The sequence below is a fragment of the Mercenaria mercenaria genome, chromosome 7 (assembly GCF_021730395.1).
Source record: "Mercenaria mercenaria strain notata chromosome 7, MADL_Memer_1, whole genome shotgun sequence".
NCBI classification, from domain to species: domain Eukaryota; kingdom Metazoa; phylum Mollusca; class Bivalvia; order Venerida; family Veneridae; genus Mercenaria; species Mercenaria mercenaria.
Window position 1 is genome coordinate 10,643,471 of NC_069367.1, and position 24,422 is coordinate 10,667,892.

Here is a 24,422-nt window from a genome sequence, read left to right on the forward strand (position 1 = left end):
TTTTTTCAGACAACATTTGAAACACACAAAGGTGCACTTTATATAGGCTGCCCAGAGTTATTCCTATCGAGTTGCTTAACTTCAAAAAAGCACTTAAGTCTTTGTAACAGCAAAAAAAGTTTGCCCAATACTTTCTTATTTGTTTGTTTTCGTGGTCAGTTACGATCATGGAATTCATTCAGTTAATTCATAAATTAGTCTTGCTTATTATAATAAGCTCGTGGAAAGGGGTGTGAGAGATGTTGCTGCAAATTTCATTACCTCTCATTCATAAATAGAAAAAGTCAAATCAAACCTGTAATTATATTTCCTTGGTTAATCATTTGCTCTTTAAGTGTCTTTTTTTTAGATTTTAAACATACCATTAGACATTGAATATACTAACATTGCACTATTATATCCGCCAGCTATATTATCGTTTGTCAGTAAAATAGTCTACTTGACGAATGTACAAAATCAAAACGCAATTCGTTTTCAAATATAACGCTGTTAATGATAACAAAATCTTGACTAATCCATGCAACCATCAGAAAAGTGTTTAATTCAAACTGTTCCGCACTGAAACCAAACTATTTGCGATATATAAAATTTAGGTATTAGATAATGGGTGCACGTTTGAAGCAAACTAGCATGGTGCTTCTTTATATACATTCGTTTTTTTTGCCGTGTCAAGTGATTGGATAAAGAGAGTGTTTTATTTCCCCTAAAGAAAGAAAACGCAGTATATTTGAAAATGACGTTGCTCCTATAAAATTCACGTATTAGATATTGAGAGTATATTCTGATACGAAACTGCATAATGTTGTTAAAACACAGTCTTTTATGCAATGCTAAGTGATTTTGTTCAGATACATGTTGTATTTTCCTCAGAGTTCAGTTTAAACTTATATGTGCCCCACTGTGTTCCTTTGTTTGTTCGTTTTGTTTTTGTGTTGACTTTGTGTGCGCGCGTGTGTGTATGCTTATTGTTCGTCTTGTCCTTATGTGTTGGCTTTGAGTGTGTGTGTGTGTGTGTGTGTTTGTGTGTGTGTTGTTCGTTTTGTCCTGATGTGTAAGCTTTGAGTGTGTGTGTGTGGTGCACGCGTTTGCGTGCTGGGGGTTCGTTTTGAGGAGGCTGCGCTTTTGGTGCGTGGCACTCCCTGTTTGATATTTTTCTTTGTTTTTATAAATATATCATGTGCAATACATACCTAACCTGTTAAGTTATCATTTAATTTAAATTAAACTGCTAGATATATCAAGAGCACCACCTACGGGTGCCATCGCTCGTCTGCACGTGCTGGACAATATGTAAGAAAAGAGTTACAGGTCAGATTTCCTAAGCACAAAAAGGGCCATAATTCTGACAAAATGCAGGCTACTGATGTCAAAAAAGTGTGCAAAGTTTCAAAGCTGTAGCTCTTATAGTTTTTGAGAAAAGGTGACCTAAAGAAAAAAATTAACAAATAAACTCAAATTTCCGAAATACTAAAAGGGCCAAAATTCTGACGAAATGCACATCAGAGTTATGAGTCTTGGACTACATAGTTCCCTAATGATGATAAACAAGATTCAAAGCTGTAGCTTTTATAGTTTTGAGAAAAGGTGGACCTAAACAAAAATTTTAACCAAGAAACTCAGATTTTCTAAGTACAAAAGGGCCATAATTCTAATAAAATGCATATCAGAGATATGGCTCTTGGCCTACATAGCCCCTTAATGATTGTAAACAAGTGCAAAGTTTCAAAGCTGTAGCTCTTAAGTGTTTGAGAAAAGGTGGACCTAAACACAAATTTTAACCAAAGCCGACGGCGACGCCGACGATCAAGTGACAACAATACCTCGTAGATTAAAAAAAAAATCAGACGGGCTAAAAACGAAAATTGCAGGTTTACAAATTCTGTGAAAAAGCATGCAAAGTGCCAACTCTGGGCTTTGAATTTTTCATGTGAGGAAGCCCTCCTAATGGGTTACGGAAGGTCGGTGGTTCTACCCAGGTGCCCGCCCATGATGAAATAATCCACGGAGAGGCCTTTGGGGTCTACCTCCACTATTAAAGCTGGAAAGTCGCCATATGACCTATAATTGTGTCAGTGCGACTTTAAACCCAACAACAACAACAACAACAACAAAAAATATTTAAATTTGATTATTCTATACACGAATATCTTTTGTACTTTAAGAATTACAAATAGGACAAAGGTTATATAAAACTTATGTATAATAATGAACACTACATCGAAACAGTGGGCAAAATATATCCGTTCGTTTCCAGCCATCATCACCAGTAGTATAATATCTGAAAGTGTATAATCCAATAACGGAACAATGAACCTAAAGTTGCTGTGAATAATGACAGCTTGTGCTCGAAACAGTGGGATCTTTACAGACTGATAAACGAACATGACATGTGACTATAAACACGTCTGGAGCTATTGTGTAATTTGAAGTGAACTGCTGCTAGACCGCATTATTCTTAAAGACGTTAAATTATCTGTTAAACACAAGACAGAATAACGCCTTAGTAAGCCTGACTCACTGAAACATGTCATGACAAATACCTATACAGAATTCAATGACGAAAGTACGTTTGTTTGGTTCATTGAAACTTCTTTTACACATATAGATAATGCACAGAAGAACGTAGAAATGTCTGGTTCACTGATACATGTTAAACATCTGTACAGAATGCAGTGACGGAAATACGTCTGTCTGACTCACTTAAAAATGTTAAACATTTACACAGAATACAGGGAACCAGACAGACGTATTTCCGTCACTTCGTTATGTAATAGGTAATTAACATGTTTCAGCGAGCCAGACAGACGTACTCATTGCCTTCAATTACGTCTGTCTGGCTTGCTGAAAAATGTTCAACAATTGTACAGAACGCAATGACGGAAGCACGTCTGTGTGGCTCACTGAAACATGTTCAACACTTATAGAGAATGCAATACGTCTGTCTGGCTCATAATTGAATACCTAAACAGAATGCAATAACGAAAGTACGTTTGTCTGGCTCATAATGGAATATCTATACAGAATGCAATAACAGAAGTACGTCTGTCTGGCTCATAATTGAATACCTATACGAAACGCAATGACGGAAGTACGTCTGTATGGCTCATAATTGAATACCTATACAAAACGCAATGACGGAAATACGTCTGTATGGTTCATAATTGAATACCTATACAAAACGCAATGACGAAGTACGTCTGTATGGCTCATAGTTGAATACCTATACAGAACGCAATGACGGAAGCACGTCTGTCGGACTCACTGAAACATGTCAAATACCTATACATAATGTATCAAGGAAATGCGACTATCTGGCTCAATGAAATATGTTAAAGATTTATACAGAATGAGCTGAAGGAAGTACGTCTGACTGACTCACTGAAATCCGTTAAATACCTATAAGGAAAGCAAAGAAGGATGTATGTCTGTTTGGCTCAGGGAAACATGTTGATTACCTATACAAAATGCATAGGAGGAAATACGACTGTCTGGCTCAATGAAACGTGTTAAACATCTATACAGAGTGAATTGAAGGACGTACGTCTGTCTGACTCACTGAAACCCGTTAAATACCTATAAGGAAAGCATTGAAGGATGTATGTCTGTCTGGCTCGCGGAAACATGTTGATAACCTATACAGAATGCATCAGAGGAAATACGACTGTCTGGCTCAGTGAAACGTGCTAAACGTCTATACAGAGTGAATTGAAGGACGTACGTCTGTCTGACTCACTGAAACACGTTAAATACCTATAAGGAAAGCAATGAAGGATGTATGTCTGTCTGTCTGGCTCACGGAAACATATTGGTTACCTATAAAGAATGCATCGGAGGAAATACGAATGTCTGGCTCAGTTAAACGTGTTAAACATCTATACAGAGTGAATTGAAGGACGTACGTCTGTTTGACACACTGAAACCCATTAAGTATATATAAGGAAAGCAATGAATGATAAATGTTGATTACGTATACAGAACGCATCGGAGGAAATACGACTGTCCGGCCAAGTGCAACGTAGTTAACATCTACCCAGGAATGCGATGAAGGACGTACGTTTGTCTGACTCACTAAAACATATTAAACTCCAATATAGAATGCAATGACAGAAGTACGTCTGTCTGGCTCTCTGAAATATGTTACACGCCAATATAGAATGAAATGACAATTGGTTATTGAAACATGTTCATATATACTGAATGCCACGAATGAAGTTCGTCTGTCTGGCTCACTGAGTCATCTATTTAAAAATCATTGATTGGAGTACGTTTGTCTGGCTCATTGAAACATGTTAAAACCTACACAGATCGTAATGACGGAAGTACATTTGTCTGGCTCAATGAAACGTAATACTAAACTATACTGAATGAAATCGCTTAAACGCGCTGATTAAAACTATTTAAGAAGCATGTAAACATAACGACAAAAACAATATCAGACGTATACCAGATGTTTGGTAGTAACTTTTTAAGGCATTCTCATATACACGTTACACTAACATATAGCAACAATTCCTCTCCCACTTGGTGCCACAACTAGTACTGTGTGAATATAATAAACAGATAAAAGATATCAATGTCTACTGTTCTACTTGTCTTGAACTCCCTCGAGTTGCTTCTTCCTTTCCTAGAGACTTGTGATACGGCAATTATACATCAATTACGTCATCACTCTGTAACTAAACAAGTCTACTGGAGTTGCTTCTTCCTTTCCTAGAGACTTGTGATACGGCAATTATACATCAATTACGTCATCATTCTGTAACTAAACAAGTCTACTGGAGTTGCTTCTTCCTTTCCTTGAGACTTGGGATACGGCAATTATACGTCCACTACGTCATCACTCTGTAACTAAACAAGCCTACTAGACAACTGGAATTGAAGTTTGCTGAAAACGATTCATCACACAAATTTGTACCCTTGATAAATCTAAAATGCGGCAGACGATAAATATTGAAACTATGTATAATTATATTACAACAATAATTTAAATATTTCAAGTGTCCCTTTACAGATTAATAAAAATATATCTAGCAAAACTATGAAATTTTATTTATACAGCTTTAAACGGTTCATTTTGACTTTGATTCGGACATATGTATTAAACATGGCATGACCTCGCGTCATATATCGGGACATATTCATTAAACATGGCATAATTTTGCGTCATATATCGGGATATACTTAATAAACATAATTTCACGCCATATACCGGGACGTATGTATCAAACAAAGCATGTCTTCACATCATATATTGGGATATATTTGTTCAACATGACATGACTTCATATATCGGGTCAAATATTAGGACATATTTATCAAACGTGGTATAGAGATAGACCCTAACATTTTCAAAGATAGAACTACATTAAATAAAGTCTAGATATTGATTTCTAAGTCCTCCTTCAAATAACCTAAAATGATTTTACAAATGTGACATTTATGCTAGTTTTGTTTATATCAATAACAAAAGTTTTAATAATTTAATTTAAAGTTGTGATCGGCAAAGAATGACAACCCTTGCCTTAGGTCAGTACTTACAAGCAGAGATATCTATAAGTTTACCTCCTTTACAATTATACATTTGAGTGGAAAATGAAAACGGTCTAGGCACAATATCATACCTTTTTGCACAGCAAAAACATTTCGGATATATTCATATGTGTTTGATTTACCCTTCAAAACTGCTTCATATGTTTTGTCAGCTTATTTATGGTAAACAGTTAACTTTTATCAAGCCGATAAATCCAGTAATTATTTTATATTCTAGCATAAAATTGCTGTTCTTGTCACTTTTTTCGGGGTGTTTTAACAGGAGAGAAAACGTGTGTTAACAGAGAAATTCTCGCGCTCAGTGCTGTTATAACACCTTTTTATATATGCGCGTTCCGTGGCAGAACGTAAACGTATTAAGGCCCAAAAACGGATAATTCAAATGGAAATGACGTCAACGTGAAAAAACAACCCTGATATTCCCGCGCATTTCGTGGAAATTTAATGACGTTGAGGGATAATGTATTCATTTATTCGGGATTTTTTTTTCGCGTTTTATGCTAGAATAGCGTTAGCGCATGTTATTTTCGTGTTATAACATCTTCAGAATCCCTCGGGATAAGTTGGTACCCTCGCCCTACGGGCTCTGGCACCAACCAATCCCTCGGGATTCTGCAGACGTTATAACACGAAAAAACATGCGTTATCCCTACAGTGAAGATAATACAGTTTTGCTTGTATCAAAATGTCACACTAGATCTGTCTGTAATACAAGACAGGTGGGATTAGTAAAGGTGCAATCAAATCGATCTCTATTCCCTATGTCTACCTGGTATGAATTCGCGTCATATATCGGGGCATACCTAAACATGACTTGACTTAGTTACATAATAAATTATATCCGGACATATTTTTAAACCATGATAGTGACTTTGCGTCATATCTCTAGACGTTTTTGTTAAACATAGCATGACTTCGCGTCATATCTCTAGACGTTTGTGTTAAACATAGCATGACTTCGCGTCATATCTCTAGACGTTTTTGTTAAACATAGCATGACTTCGCGTCATATCTCTAGACGTTTTTTGTTAAACATAGCATGACTTCGCGTCAATTATTGGGACATATCTATTAACCATGGCATGACTTCAGAACATCTTTGTTAAGCATGTTTTAGATCGTTAATTCTAAATAACTGAGCGTAATTCATATGGGCGAATGGGTCATTTAAATGCTTGCTACGCCCTCCAGGCATATAACCTCTTTGCTAAGTTTTGGTATGGTTCTGCTGTATATATTTTCTTAGTTAAATAATATTTCAACTAAGACATTTCGCTTACACACGTTTATGATAATGCTCTTTACATTATTATACATTTCAGATATAACCAAAGATGTACCAAGCACACTTTGGAAACTTATGAGTGCCTATATTATACTTGGGTTCATCGCATTTTTCCTGACAATTCTCTGTCTGGACAAAATTGGTGCCAAATTCGATCCGGACAAAACTGGATATGAGGTAATATAATAGAGCCGTGCCATGAGAAAACCAACATAGTGCGTTTTGCGACCAGAAAGGATCCAGACCAGCCTGCGCATCCGCGCAGTCTGGTCAGGATCCATGCTGTTCGCTTTCAAAACCTATTACAATTAGAGAAACCGTAAGCGAACAGCATGGATCCTGACCAGACTGCGCGGATGCGCAGGCTGGTCTGGATCCATGCTGGTCGCAAACCCACTATGTTGGTTTTCTCATGGCACGGCTCATATAGTTTACTATTAAACATTTCTACGTTTTTGAATGAATATCACGTAATTAAAGTGGATGCTTAAAGTATAACACTGTTTAATTCCGAGCTCGTTAAAATATATCCCAAACTGTACGTAATTTGTCGTTGAATAAAAGAATTGTCTGAAGTGCAGATGCGAAATAATTATATTCATCTGAACGACACACAATGATTTTATGTCAGAGTAATTTTTATTAATCCCCCGCCGTGGCGGAGGGATTATAGGAATGGTCTGCGTCCGTCCTTCCGTCCGTCCGTCCTTCCATCCGTCCTTCCGTCCGTCCTTCCGTCTTTCCGTCCTTCCGTCTGTAACAAAATCGTGTCCGGTCCATATCTCCTAAACCCCTTGAAGAATTTTCATCAAACTTGGGTCAAATGATCACCTCATCAAGACGATGTGCAGAACCCATGAGTCAGCCTTGTCGGTTCAAGGTCAAGGCCACAACTCAAGGTTTAAGGTTTGAGCCTGCCATTTTGTGTCCGCTCTATATCTCCTAAATCCCTTGAAGGAATTTTATAAAACTTGGGTCAAATGATCACCTCATCAAGACAATGTGCAGAACCCATGAGTCAGCCATGCCGGCTCAAGGTCAAGGTCACAACGCAAGGTCAAATGTTTGAGCCTTCAATTTTGTGTCCGCTCTATATCTCTTAAACCCCTTGAAGGAATTTTATAAAACTTGAGTCAAATGATCACCTCATCAAGACGATGTGCAGAACTTATGAGTCAGTCACGCCGGCTCAAGGCCAAGGTCACAACTTAGGGTCAAAGGTTTGAACCTTCCATTGTGTGTTCGCTCTATATCTCCTAAACCCCTTGAAGAATTTTCATCAAACTTGGGTCAAATGATCACCTCATCAAGGCAATGTGCAGAACTTATGAGTCAGCCATGTCGGCTCAAGGTCAAGGTCACAACTGAAGGTCAAAGGTTTGAGCCTTCCATTTCGTGTCAGCTCTATATCTCCTAAACCCATTGAAGGAATTTTATATAACTTGGGTCAAATGATTACCTCATCAGAACGATGTGCAGAAATTATGAGTCAACCATGCCAGCTCAAGGTCAAGGTCACAACTAAGGGTCGAAGGTTTGAGCCTTCCATTTGGTGTCCACTCTGTATCCCCTTAACCCCTTGAAGGATTTTCATCAAACTTGGGTCAAATGATCACCTCATCAAGAACTCATGAGTCAGCCATGTCAACTCAAGGTCAAGGTCACAACTGAAGGTCAAAGGTTTCAGCTCTGTATCTCCTAAACCCCTTAAAGGATTTTCATGAAACTTTGGTCAAATGATCACCTCATCAAGACGTTGTGCAGAATTCATGAGTCAGCCATGTCAGTTCAAGGTCAAGGTCACAGCTAAAATCAAAGGTTTTACTATTTCACTATCCATGGCAGTGGCGGGGGATTTAGCTGTCTTGCAGACTGCCTTGTTTCGATTGTAACACGTTATCGATGATTGTTATCTACATTTTTAAAGATTGTCACCATATTATTGCCTGTTTTTTGTTGTTTTCGTTTCGAGTATGTCGCTGTGACGTTTGAGGCTATGATTTTGACGTACAAAGAGTAAAAGTGTTGCATAATAACACACATTTTCAGTCTTCTTTGTTTCATAGGGATATAAATTTAGTCATTTTAGAATAAATAGTATCAAATCTACGTTTATAGTCCTTTCCATTGGTCTTGATGTAGTCACATGATCAATGATAAAAAGTATTATTACATGACTGTATTCTATTGTTTCTCTGATTGGCTGAAAACGGTTCGAAAAGTAATGAGTACATATCATATCAACTTATCTTGGGTTGTAAATAGTACGATAATAAAAATAGATCGAAGTAGGTGCTTGGAAAACCAATATCAACCTCTTGGTCTAAAAATAGACGGCAATATTTCCAATTTCAAAATTCAATTGAATTAAAGATAGGATTGTTATAACAAGACTGACTTTACATCTATTCATGTAATAAAACAATTATTGACTTTTTCATAGGTTGATATCAGGATTTATCAACCCTGAAATAGTTATATTCATTATATAACTTTTTTCGGGTTGATAAATCCTGATATCAACCTATGAAAAAGTCGATAATTGTATATAATTGACTCAAAGGCGAAAAACACGTATTGACCTCCAGCTGTGACGTCATCACAGTTTGACGTCAAAACAATGCGACGTCGTACACAATCTACTACGAAAAATGATCAAAGGCTGCATATATTTGTATTTTATTCTTATACTTATACGTAGGGTGGATTTAAAAATAAAACAATTGTTGCCTTTTAGGTTTGGTCGATATGTAGATTTATCGACATATCAACCTCACCAAAAGGCAATAATTGTATAATAATGGAGTATACGAGACCGCCAACCTCTGTAGAATGTCAATAAGTCTGTAGCTCTGGCATTTTTTTAAAAAAAATGTTGATGTTATTATGTTTTAATTAGTATCTGAAATACAATGAATAAAGTGGTGTGATTAAAACTAATAATGATGCTAGGTATATATGAATATGTTCAAAGTGTCACAAAGTCCACACACCCTGCATAGAAATTTGTGGACAGTGGATAAAAATGCAAAAAAAATCTGAAAATCACATATCATATGTCGATAAACTGAATATCACCACGTCTTTGTCGACATGGTGTATATCCAAACAAACGGTGATTAACTGTCAAAATAAAAATAGACTTTAACTGCCATTGCAACAAAGAATGTGATTTATAAGTCATCGTACCATTCGGGGTGTCTTGCAACAGGAGGCATTCAATGACATTTAGTATCATAAACGGATTAAAGCAGCTGTCATTTCTCAATGTATCAACACTTAAAATCTATTGTATATCATCATATGATAAAGCTAAAAGTAATCAATCAATACATAAACAATGAAAATAGATTGCTATGTAGAAATTTCCAAACATTATTCAGAGCTAATGTTTAAGTTGGCATATAACTGGGGCCGAAGCCCAACATTACCACTTTAAAGGATGATATTTTGAATTTTTCAGAACATTAAATGCTCGTATTTCTTTTGACCGCACATTTTCGTGATAAGGCTGTTTGTATGTGCACATAATAAAATGCTCTCAACATAAAATAAGTTTTGAGATCCTCTGGGATTTTTTACTACAAAAATGTTATTGCAAATCTACTTGATTTCCACAATTACTGGAAATCATTGATTTATCCGCTTATCACCGGACCAAATCAAATTTATTTCTAATGTTTCATCTTTAAATTCAATTACAATGACAGTTTAAGTGTAATCGATCCCGCAAATGCTACAATATTGTATTTTATTGCAAAATGATGCCTCTTTTCTTCATTCGAAATTGTTTTAGAAGTGTGTTAAGAGGTTCATTTCTGCCTTAAAATGGGAATTTCAGGCCTAACTCGATTGCTTTTATACTAAGTTGGAAAGAAACGAATTAAAAGCTAATTATTCACTGTCAGGAGGAATCAGACGTCTCACTTAATAAAAATAATATAAGAAGTAAAAGATTTTTCTACATACTTTGGAATAGGATCTTCAATCAAGCATTACTCTAACTTGTAGCATTGTGAATATTGCTTTATCATTTATTTTTTTCCGAGTTCCAATGTACACACTTAGATCTTATGATATTAATTAACTTTCTAAATGAATTTTATCTTTTGTTTGTTTGTTTGTTTGTTTTGGGTTTAACGCCGTTTTTCAACAGTATTTCAGTCATGTAACGGCGGGCAGTTAACCTAACCAGTGTTCCTGGATTCTGTACCAGTACAAACCTGTTCTCCGCAAGTAACTGCCAACTTCCCCACATGAATTATCAGAGGTGGAGGACTAATGATTTCAGACACAATGTCGTTTTATTTCTATATTTCGATGCTTATATCTTGTAGCAGCTGTAAAGTTTATCACGGTACTTAGACTGAGCGTTGTTTAATTTTTCTAGTCCTTTTGAATCATTGCGTCATTTCAATGTATAAAGTAATTCCACTTAAGCTTCATAAAGATAGGTATCATAAAAAATCCTTTTCCACTGAACATGTTTACATTTTTGTCTTCAAAATGTTATAAATTTCTTACAAGAAGATGCTCATGCATATAGTCTCATATAGATCTAGTGACTGATGGAATCAAAACTGCGAGTTTTCTAAATTTCAAGGCCCACAATAATAATAAAAACAATACAAAGCCAAAAGTACCCTATCAAAATCATTTTATAATAAAACTACTCAAAACATTTCAGAAATGTATAATGTTTATTTTATCACCTTAGGAGTTCTTAAGAAAGATGTGCATGTCGATGGTATTATAAAATTAATCAAAAGAGATTGAAAGAAAATCTGTTTTAAAGTAAATGAATTAAACAGTAACAAATTTACGATTCTTTATTGATAACTAACAGGTTTATATGTACATGAATATAGACCATACGGATGTAGGATGTGAGTTTTAAGAACTGAGGGCAAATTTGCAAGACAAATCCACGCAGAAGAGTTATGTCTATGTCGCTAGCATATCGATCTGTTATCTTGGAAAAGAACAAATGTAAAATCAATGATAGTTTTACTGTGATAGATAGACTTAGGTAGAGGGGATCATTTTCTTCATTAATGGCTAAATGGGAATAGTATGTCCATAGTCGGAGGAATGTCAGCCTTTAGGTTAGTCTCGGAATATTGTTTATGAAATTTGCAATCTGTATGAATGACAAATGTGATATCATATGTGTTTGTTTATTTGGGGCATAGCGAAAAACGACACCAAGTTATAGGATGCGGCCCCTGCTTTTAGCGGTGAATAAAGACCACAGGTGACCCCTCCGGGCACCTGAGCAGAAACACTGACCTTCTGTAAGTTGCATGTGTGGAGTCCTTAGATGAGAAATTATTACATACCGAAACCAGGGTTCAAACTTAGAGTGAAGACGGGGCAGGTGTTTCGAAGTAAGCGACATTATCCTCTCAATCACGGAAACAACGTTATTTAATAAAGCAATCAACATAACTAACAAGTCGGTACATTGATAACAACCATGTCCGACTTGTCCGTCCGGTCTGGTACCAACTGTACCTGACGATGTGCACAGTCTTAACTTGATCATGTGTAGTATCATTTGCATATATATCTTTCCATTAGATGATTCAACATAAGCCCCACGTTTATTCTAATACGTTCGGATTGTTGTGACTTGTTTGTTCAGTGTTTCAACAAAGACGGTATTTTGTTACCATATCCCTGTGAACTTTACTTTCTAGACGTCTGGTGTGTTTGTTCAGTGCTTGTAAAACCAAAACCAAGTATCAACTACAGTTAAACCAAGATTGATGTATCTAATTCTTGTTTGTTCGCCATGTCAGCAGTACTCTGATACAACAATATTTTACAAAACAATCTGCAAAAAAATGACCCTTTAAATAATGATATTAAGGAAAAAATATTATGACAGAATTTGTATTATGTTCATTGACTAGCAGTTTTTTGTAGCAAATTGGGTTTTATGAAAAGCTCATTAATCTTAATCATATCACGGGTTTCTCGTGAAAGTGATTGAATCACAGAGATACTCAATCATTGTAGTTCAATTTGAAAACACGTTTCACTCAATTTCACGCCTGCTAAAAGACAACTATCAAATTATTTTGACAATACCTCATATTACTCCTACTTGTGTTATACATCTGCATTATACAGTAATGTGTATCGATCCCTACGAGGCGTTTTTCCTCTTGTCCTTGTCTAGTTCTTGTTTCCTGGTCTACATAATGTACATTTTATACAAAGTCTTACAGAAGAAAAATCTGGCCGTTGAGATGGTCTATGAAATGTCGTTGCGTCTACTAAATTGCACGCCCATGCCTGACATTTTCTTTCATTCTTCGAAGAAAGCTGTACACCGGTAATTTCATACAAACAGTACGAGCTACTCTGTCCGGAGATAACAAATGCAGAATTGTCATTTCGGGTCTTTTCGCTACCATTTTTTCGCTTGAAAATCCCTATAAGTTCCCTGAAGTTAATTATGTTATTATATGACTTAAAATCAAACAATATACGAGTTTATACTACCACCTTGGTGGAAAATCCCTTTTATTATTTACTAAATTTTAACTACCGTTATTCAGATTTGGTTTTAAAATTTGAAAGTAATTTGAAGACACTTTTGCTACAAGGTACTTTTAATTTACAAAGCTGATCAAATTGTAGTTGAATGAGTAATAAAATGTTTAATGAAAAAGTATTATGGCTGGACTGTATTTAGACACACCCAATCTGGTATGTTCAGCCCGTTCCACACTGATTTTATCTGGTGTAACAGGTTGACAGCACAAAGATAAACGGTTTGAGCAGCTTCGGTGTTTTCTTTCTAGCCTGTTCTGTTGGGTTCTTTTACAATGGCACCAAGAACACGTGTATATAACTTGTAATGTTTTCCTTTTAAAATTATATAAACGAACATATTAGGTTTTACTTATCTGTCTCCGTTATGTTTTTAGGGATTCTTCTGGTGTACCTGTGATGTTACCTTGTTGGGATTAAGGGTGAGGTATGGTGTACTGGTTTAAACACACCAGTGGTGTTTTGCCACAGCCCGTTAAAAGGCGATTCAAACTGTGTCTCTTTGTTATGTTTGTTCTTTTTGCCCGATGCTGTGTATTAGAACGTTGCTATTTATATTGTATCTTTGCCTTTGTTTCCCTATATATAAGCCGACTGTGACTAAGCTACGTTGATATATTTTTTTGTCATTTTCATACGATATCTTATCATTAATGGTGTTTCTCTTTTTGCTGCTCTATCTGCAACCCGTTAACTGTACACAAATCTAAATCTTCATATAAATGTTTCTCCCTTTTAAAGGCCTGATATTACCCTTTCGAACTCATTAAATATTAATATAATAATTTGATAAAAATTTGCCCTGTCGCAAACATTTACACCTTGGCCTTCAAAGCACTAATGTGCCTAAATCAGGTCTGAAAATGTATAATGTTGTAAAGGTCGGGTAATCATTTAACATTTAAAAGACAGAATGATCAGAATGGTTGAATTTGTAACTTTTCACACAAAACTGAGACATTTAATATCCCGATTTATGTTTGCCACAATATTTGGGACAATGTGTATTATATTAAAGTATATTTCTATATACATTTGTATTTACATTCGCCATATTCTTTTCCATTGAAACTTTTGACGTTCATTTCGTATGAACAGCAAAAGGAAAGGCGCGAAAGTTACGTCATCGCTGCTTAGTGATAACCGACCGCTGTTTTGACGCAGTCCGCGTATAGTCAGGGAGAACGTTCCTTAGATGACGTCGCAGTTGTTCTGTCTGGTTAACAGAATGGCCGGGAAGCTGAATTTAATGTCAAATGCTACAAATTATATGCAATTCATGATATTATATAGTTTACAAATGGAAAGGAAATATAATGTATATATAAGGAATGAAACTATTTTTTTCGGTGTTCATGCGAAATGAACGACAGAATAGGATCGGCAAATTAAACATGAATCGCTAGCGCGATTCATGGATTTTCCGATCCTATTCTGTCGTTCATTTCGCATGAACACCGAAAAAAAATCATTTCATTTCTTAAGTAGTCCTTTGTTGTCAGCGCTTGGCGTTTCTTTTACAACTCCGCGACATCCAAAACAAAATTTGCTCGCGAGATTCTGGTATTATTGTCGTTATTCCAATCCATAGGGAATAGGGATGTGGTCTTCGTTACTGAGTGGTTTAGGTTGCTGACTTCAAATCACTTGCCCGTCACTGATGTGAGTTCAAAACCACGCTTGGAGTGTAGAATTTGCATGTGAGGAAGTCATTCAGTTGGCTTGCGGAAAGTTTGTGGTTCTATCCAGGCTCCCGCCTATGATTAAACAACGTCCAGAGGATACCTTGGGTCTTCTTACATTACCTTACGTTTGATAGTGTAAGAAGACCCCAGGAAAGCTAGAAAAGTCGTCATGTGACCTAAATTATGTCGCTGTGACTCTACACCCAACACAAATTAAAACAGCAGCACAGAAAAAAAGAAGGGGGGTGGGGGGGGGGAGGGATGGGGGTGAGTGGAGGATGATTATTAATTAAGTAAAGACTAGTTCAGCATTTAAATATATTTTTTATACAGTTTGATTTTAGAAGGTTACTTAGGTATGATGATTTGAATGGCGTTCTTCGGTTGCTAAGGGCACAATTGTTCTTAGCTGTAAAACGAGACAATCTTTCAAACAAGGTTCAATTCATCTATCACTAGTAAATTGTTTCAATCTTGCACGATACTTAAAAAAAAAGTACAAAATGTCAATATAATTGACAAATAATGACGATGTCGTTTAAAATGTAATCTTCAGCTTTTTTAACCTTAAAAGAGTAATTTATGTTTTTTTTTTCTTTTTTCTTGTTCCCTACTTTTACAATTAACGGCAGCTTGTGACAGGTTTTGTTTCTATCCTTACACCAACATCATAAATTATGAATGACTATTTCATTGATTCCATTAGTGAGACTATCTTTCGAAAAACTTCCTAGTTTCTATGTGTTTCGCCCGGATCATTATCTTTATCAATTATTTAGGCGCCAGGTCAATTAGGGGTGTTACAGAAGTAATGACCAAAGCTAACTTGTGCTAGACATAACACGTACACTTCCTCTGAACCTCATCAGGAAAAGAGACCCATTAATTTTTAAACTGTTATTTACTACAAATGGCTCTTCGTCTGTGCTAGTTAATTTACGGAACAAAAGTTACATTCTGGTGATAAAATTATAGCTTTTCCATTATTTCCATTGATCCACTTCTAGGCCATCGGGTAAAGAACAATAGTTTAGACTAATAGACTATCGTGTTTTGTTTTAAAATGTTTAACACTGTCTGCTGAGCTAAATCAAACCAAATATCTTTACTTTTGGCGCGCTTGCATGGGAACGTGAAAGTGCGATAACTGCATACATAGCGTCTGCTTGCCGGAAATATTCTTACATTTCCTTTTACATGGCGGCATAAAATTAACACCAATGTCGTTTTGAAATATTCAGTATGATCACAAGGGTATCTGACTCATTGAAAATGCATAGGGAATTACGAGGCGTATATTTATGAAATAATGTGGTCTCCCACTGGTCTGAATGTGTTTAAAATCTATCTAATTTCATAAACTGAAATGCTAGTCACTAATTACTGGTTCAAATTATTTGGAATGGTGCAATTAATTTGATAGATATGCATGCTTTTCCATAGATCATTTGCGTGATAAAAATGAAATGAGTCGCCAAAAATGCCAAAAAAGTGATGGCCAACTGGTATATTTCTTGCAGTGTTATGATACGCTTTGAGTAATTCTTACATCGGAAAAGGTCGAATCAAAAGTTAAAATGCTAGGAAATGCCATAACACAAAACATTCCAATGTAGGCCTGTGGGAGTTCAGTTAAATGAACCCGCCACAAAGATGCTACAAATACGAGAAATGTCTTCTAGTTAACTATCAGCAGTTCAGAATACTCTTAACTCGTATCTCGTTACTGGTCTTTTACGTTTCGTAAAGATGCAAGAGGAAGAATGACTAACTTTTAGGCATTCTCAATAGCACAATTATGATTTATCAAAATTTTGTCTTTAGTATTGTATTTCACAGTTTCATAAGATGTTACCTTATACATGTTCACAGCTGTATAATGTATAAATATTGGCAATGTACATTTGGAAAGGTAATGTAAGGCTGATATGAAAATTCCACCAAAGTATAAAAAAAAAATACTTTTAACATAAAGTGGCTTCAACCTTGAAGGTATATAAAGTATTTGGTATTCGTTGTTCTCCATCGTATAATAGGTTAACCGACATACTCGGACATGACGTTGAAGAAACAACGTGCTGATAAGAACATGAAATAATTACTTTGCTACGCTGAAAAAAGTTGTAAAAAGAAAGACATCTGAATCTCTAAAGAAGTTAATTCAAATACTTCTTTTCATACAAAGTCCTTATTGTGTGAAATTGCAGATGAATTAAAATTAGCATATTAATTCATGTTCCTGTTATTGGTATACGATGGCCTTTAACTAGTACCAAATAAAAACACATTAGATAAAAAGGAGGGTTATGTGGCTGACTTCGAGTCACTTGTCGTACTTGCTTGGGGTTTGAAACTTCACTTTGAGATGTAAAGTTCAGTCATGTAAGAAATAGAAAAAGTGGAAACTCCAGAGGTCGCTCAACACAACAAAAACGAAAATGTTGCAGGCTCGGTTTGATTGAGCCTGTTCATGGACGGTAGTGTAAATGCATGCTACCGTCCACGCCCTCTAGCCCCGGGTTGAGCAGAACTCAACATTTACACATGCTTAAAGTACAAAAAACAATTTAGAGACATCCGCAGATGTGTTCATACGGCGGTGCACATGGAACCTTCAATGCTACACTAGTGTGTAATTCCATGAAAAGCGGCGTATGGTCCCCAGTTAAAATAATGGGCTTGCCCTAAACGAGAAAACAATGAGCAGAACTAAACAAAATGGAATTTAGAAAGGGGATCTGAGGTTATGGAGCCTGCATATCACAGGAACTGCCAAAAGACAAAATTAAAAAGCAGGTACCATATCCAAGGGGTGATTAAACAATACCCAAAGCTATGAAAGCGGGAGTATTGGAACCACCCAGGCCGAAATGTTCATGCTGAGAAACTAAACAGTACCAGTAACACGACATAAAAGTCGTGCTGAACGATCTGAGAAGATCGAAATATAACAGCCCTGATTGAATGTACGGGGAGACATTTTACGGCCGCCACACGGCACAAACAACGCTGCTGTGATAATAAAATAGAAAAAGTGGAAAACTCCACAGGCCGCTCAACACAACGCCATTCAGCTGGCTCATAAAAAGTAGATGGTTCTACCCAGTTGTCCGTCCGTGCCTTAAATATTTTTGGAGGGACATCTGGGGTCTTCCTCGACACATAACCTGTAATTTGTTGGTGTGACGTCAAACCTTGCTTTATTCTCTAACCACTACGCAATTGTGCAATGAATGCTTTCTAGTTTTTCGTGTGTAGTTGTCCCGAGAAATTAGTTGGTGTCCCAGTTAGACTATTGCATCACGACACATACTTTTGTGAACGTTATTCTTGCATAAAAACGTGATTTCAAAAGAATAATATAAATCATCTGTCAGTTATTTTACTTTCGCGGAATATGCTGTGATTTTGCCTTCCAGTGCTGAACATCTTTGCGTTTATTTTAAAAAGGTGACTTGTAAAAGTTACATTTGGTTTGAACACGTTAAATAAAATAATAGGATTACCCTGACGGTTACTGTGCATACACACAAAACTGTATAACTGTGAGCAATCTCAGCTATGACAATCGTTTTGAATATGATTTGTGGTAAAACATGACGTCATGTATGACAATTTAACTGATACTCATATTCTTAACGTTCTTTCACAAACATGATATAACCATTCTTTAATGTATATTCGTGTCTTAGCGGGTTTTTTTAATATGGAAAATCGTTTTCTATACGTCTCTCTTGTTTTAATCGATTTACTTTTAACCTGTGTTATCTTTAGTTCTTCCTTTCGAGTTACGATTGACTCGGACGTCTTTAATAAAGTGACTGTTAGTTGTTGTTTTGTTGTTGAGAACAACAATTTAATTAATTGTAAGTGACAGCTTCTTTGTCTTCAAACTTGGTGAATTCACAAGAACGTTTTTACACATTAAACATAATGTGTTGATATGTTCACATGTATGTAAACATTTTCTACGTCATAATGGATTATTTGGCGTCGGCTGGGATAATAGTGTTTCATGAATAATGCTCATAGTGTACTGGTGCCAGACATTACACTTGCTCATCTTTCTTCTCTGCTTCGTCACAAAAGAGACTTGTTCAATTGCTGAATTGTTATTTACTGCAACAATTACCAAGAATAGAGCGTCTGAACTACTAGATGTATGACAAGAAAATTACACCGTCTAGTTATACTGAGTTTTAGAAGTTATTTCCATTGTTCCATCAATGGACTTATTTTGACCTCAGGCTAAGAAATCAATGTTAGTGCAAAACATTTTTGCGACACCTCTTTTCTGAATTCTGAATTCATACCCTTTGAGATTGGCGTGAAATTTTTTCTCATGCAAACACTTATACTTGTGTAGTCCTAACGATGCATAGAATTACCCTTTGTCCCACCAGTCAAAGGTTATTATTCAGATTAAAACAATAACTTATAATGTCACATACTCCTTATGGCTCTTGATAAAATCGTTGCCTTCTTGTGAAGCTCTGATGCGGACAGAATGAATAACATTTTCACAATACAAAGAAAGACGTGGCAGTACAAACACTACAAATATACATATATTGTTTTAAGACATCGGTCTTATTTGCAATTTCAGGACGAATGAATTTGATCCAAATTTGCTTGACCATGATAACTATCACGTATCTCCATGCTTAAAACATTATCATCGTCTTCTAACATATCTTTCAAAAATAGCAATCCATTTTGTCTGGCATCCTCAATAACATTCATCACAACAAGCAAGGATAATATCTATCAATTAATTATCAACGCTTTTCAGCTGAACCCTGAAAGCGTTTCTCGTAATTGGCTCATATGATTGATGGCTTTCTGGAAGAAACTAAAGAAAGGACGGGCTTTCAAGAAAAAATTCTTTCGCACACTACTTAAAGGTCCAATACTAAGGAAAGTGAACATTTTAATTTCTTTTAAAAAGCACAGAAAATATTTTATTTTATTGGAAAATGAAAGTTGGTATGTAGAAATTCGAAATAAATCGCATTATATGTACAATTATTTTTCTATGAAGTATGAAGAAAGTTAAAAAGACCTGGGGGGTCATTCTGTCGATTCATTGAAATTTCAACATAATACACATACATTTCTTTGAGTTCCAAAGACCTTCTGTAAATTTTGACCTGCCAATCTTCATTATTTAGTGTCTTGCAGAAGTCTATGCACTGGCTATGAAAAAAATTGCCAACTCAATTTCCCTTAGTAATGGACCTTTAAGTAGCATTTTTTGTTAGTTTCTTCTCTATTTGTAGTGGCTTGTAAGCCGGACAGTTATAATATATTCGAAATATTCTGCAAAGAACAACTAACTATTTCTCCGATAAGTTGATCTTACATGTAGATATAAACATTTGACTATGAAACACCGATAAAGAAATGACATTAAACCACTCTCTGATACATCATTTTACTGGGGTGATAACCGAAATAATGAAATAATAACTAGTTTTTAAAAATGCTTTAACATAATGCGTTTTACACAAAAGAAAATAATGTTCTGCACAACACTGGCATTGTGTGCAATTCTAAACGCAACTATTATTTCTCATTGCTTTGTGTAGTTTAAAACTTAGTTACTAATTTACATTTTTTTGTTATACTTTTCAACTTTGCGAACAAACAAAGACGACCTAACAATTCAAGATTTGCAGTAAATTTCAATGCTTTAAGGATTGAATGAAATATGATAACACACTTCTGCCCAAATAAGACATACAAGAGAGAATTTTCGTGTTTGTAATGATAATCATGTGAACTAAAATATAGTTTGATGAAACTATCTATCATGATATAGATTTTTCCAGCTGATATCTTCTCTGTTTTGAATCTTACGGTTTTGAAACTAAATGTACTATTGTAAATGTTTCATAAGGAGAATCAAAATATAACTTCTGAATATCAAATGTAATCCTTATTGTCAGACTTACAGTCTCTCTGTACTTGAACTCATTGTTATGATATTCTCTAGTTTTTTGTCCATCCATTTAGTCTACTTGGTAGTTAGAGCGTTAATAGATATAGCGGTGATGCATACTTCTTAACCACTGACGAACAAAATCAGGCTAAATCAGTCTTCCATAGTTTTGCTTGGTTGCATTCTAAGCTAATACAGAACTCACTAATCAGTATGACAACATCAAACTTCCACGGATAATTACGTACATTCTTTGATCCGCGATTTTTCAGTAATATCATCTACACAAACAGATACTAAGCAGTTAGGTTGTCCATTATTTGCTTACCATCTTATTCATTTTTATTTCTTTTCCCAAACTTATTCTCATCGTTTATAGTTTGCTACCTTTCAAAATGTCAGTTGTAGAAATGTTATCGTTTTTGTCAAAATATTCAATTATGAACGCCCACGTATTTACCAACTAGTTTTGCGGTTCCATTACACTGCTCGCACATAAGAATAATGTTCGAGCTGTTCTTGTGAGGTGCACTTAGTTTTACGCCTTGGTAAATTATTCAGGTCTTAGGTCTAGTAAGTATGTTACAAGACAAATGACCGTTGCTAACTGGTGCTAGACATAGCACGTGTACGTCTAAATTACTCCAACCAGTAATGCTGATATTATGGAGTCAAAAACGCCTAGGCAAGTGGATTTATAAAAATAAACTGCCAAATTCAGTCGATTACTTTAGATATGTTTATATATTTGCTATTGGAAGTAACATTTTAGTCATACTTTATCGATTCATAATTGACCAATTTAGTCGATTAATTCAGTCTTGTTTTTATTTTTTATAAGTAGTAGAATTTACAGATATTGTATTAATATTTCAACGGACTTTAAAGAAATTTAAGTTTTTATTTATATTTAAGTTTCGATACAAAAATGGTGAAGAATAGCATATAATATAATAAAGTATACAAGAAGTATCTTTAAAAAAGAAACACGGCCGCATTAGCCAATGTACACTTTAAGCTACGAAACGTGCATGCACTCTGCACTTTCACATACGATCGGGTATTTATAAAGCAAACCAAAATGTACTTTTTAAAATAAAATTTTCATGTTTTCTATGTAAAACATATTTTACAGAACACATATTCTACATCACAATTATATTAATCATAATCCTGGAAACCTTGACAAAAAAATAAGACTAAAATGAGGGGCCGAAAAGTGGGGGACGAAATGACCAATTTGAAATAGTCAGGGAATACGCAATGACCAAAATGGGGACGAGTTGACTGGGGGACGAGTTGACCAGGGGACGAATTGACTGTAAGTCGTTTACGGGAGATCATTCCGTATCAGAAGGTTTGTAGTCGAACTATGCCGCAGTTTCACTACAGAGGGGACTCAGGTTTATGACGTAAGCTATTTCCACAGGAGTCTTGCAACGGATTATACTGTCAGAGCACCTGCACACCCCTTAAGAAAATATTATCTTTTCCATTCGAAAACATGTCGAATTTTTATCCACCGATCTAAACAAAGTTTTGATCAGCTTTACCTGACATTCACTCCAGATATTTACAGGAAGTAAAGGTGAATTCAACACCGGCCTGCGGCCGGATAAAGAAAGAAGAAGCACTTATAACGATAAATGTACTCTTGTGATGTATGCGTTATTCATTTCCACGGAACATAGTCAATTGATCATTTGAAAAAAAGAAAATGTATCAAAATTCTTACACCCATGTAACAGTTTACAACTGAACTCCCGTAAGAATTCGCGTACCTTCTTTAGTGCTTCTAGATATGATCTGTCACTCGGAGATTGCAACCTAGACCTCATATCGTGTTGAATATACGATACATGCATGTGTGTACTACATTTACTTTTGTCCATTGCGACGTAGTACATTTTCTTGGCTTGTAAGCATCACCATTTAGAGTCACAAACATAGACTTTGAAATGTTATTTTTGCTGTGTCACTTAAGTTAACACAAAAGCGTTATGAAACTTTGCAGGAATATTCATTCTTTGTCAAAATTTTAAGTATAGTTTTGTTGTGAACAAAAATATAATTATAACTTGATTATAAGTCGTTCTTAAGCCCAAGATGTGTACTTTAAACGTTGGTGAATACAGACCCTGTCCACGTCAGTGTTGGCCTTTTAATTAATACATACTTTGATATATTAATGTTCGTGCTGATATTCTTTCTGTCTTTTCAGATTGTTGTTGAACATTTCCAGTTGATGTTGACTCATAAAACCTTCCGTCTTCTTATACCTTTACTTATATTCAGTGGTTTGCAACAAGCGTTTGTTTTCTCGGATTTCACCCAGGTAAGACCACATTGCAAACAGTATCTCGTCTTTTATAATTCTTAGCATAATGATGGTATATTATTTACTAATGTTATAAAGATTAGTTCGTACATATCGATGATCAAATACGGGAAAAAATTGATATTCAAGAAAAAAAGGAGTAATAATACGTTAGACCTGGTATAAATATGTTAGCTGATTATTGCCATGTGTGTGAGTGAAAGATTCTTCCTGAACTTTATAGCAAAGATGTTTAAATTTCAAGCAAATTTAAGTTTGTAAATACTGAAAGGCAAAACTAACTGTCTTACATATAAAGGTGATGATATTGACACTGATTCAAAGCAATTTGCCTGATATAAGGTTGGATGGCAGTCATATGTAGCGTGATGAACGATTCCACATTCCAAATAACATAACCGCACTATTAACAGTATTAACAGGAGATTGTATTCAGTTTTAAAAATGCACCAAAAGGCTTAAAGATATAAAACCCAGCCCACCCTAGAGGTATATTCATAATGAATCAGAGTATATCAGATATTGATGAAACATGGTGAATTACTGAACGACGTCAGTGTCTAGACCGTATTTTCTCTGATATTTATAAAAGAATGGAAAATGATCATTTGTTTTTATTTTCAGGCATACATTACCTGCACAATAGGTGAAGAATATATTGGTTACTGCATGATAATTCTGGGTTTAGCCAATATCGTCAGCGCCGTTCTGGTGGCAGTTTGTGCCAATGTGATAGCACGTGAGGTTGTATTTGGGATAGGGGGAATAATTCATATGGGTTTAATGATAGGTCTTCTCATATGGATTCCAGACACACGCTTAATAATATTCTTTGTGATGGCTGCGTCTTGGGGAGTCTGTGATGCAGTTTGGCAGACGCAATGCAATAGTAAGTGCCAATGTTATATTATCCATGTGTAGTAAATCAACATCCTTGTGTATTGTAGCTTTAGAAGCATATTAATTCAAACATCTTTTCGGCATCATTTTCAGACATTGGCAAAATGTAAAACATCAGACTCATCGCAAATGATGCAATGCCTCCTATGCAGTTATCCTCTG

At 35.5% G+C, this 24,422-nt stretch overlaps 1 protein-coding gene across 1 annotated transcript in view; it reads left to right on the plus strand.

Annotated features, from left to right (window-relative positions):
* The window catches only part of LOC123554945 (protein unc-93 homolog A-like), a 132,034-nt gene that overhangs the window by 103,277 nt on the left and 4,335 nt on the right, over positions 1 to 24,422 (plus strand). The window contains exons 3-5 of the mRNA XM_045345399.2: positions 6,873 to 7,012; positions 23,244 to 23,357; positions 23,985 to 24,249. Of these exons, the coding sequence (XP_045201334.2) occupies positions 6,873 to 7,012; positions 23,244 to 23,357; positions 23,985 to 24,249 (519 nt within the window). The remainder of the gene's footprint in view (positions 1 to 6,872; positions 7,013 to 23,243; positions 23,358 to 23,984; positions 24,250 to 24,422) is intronic.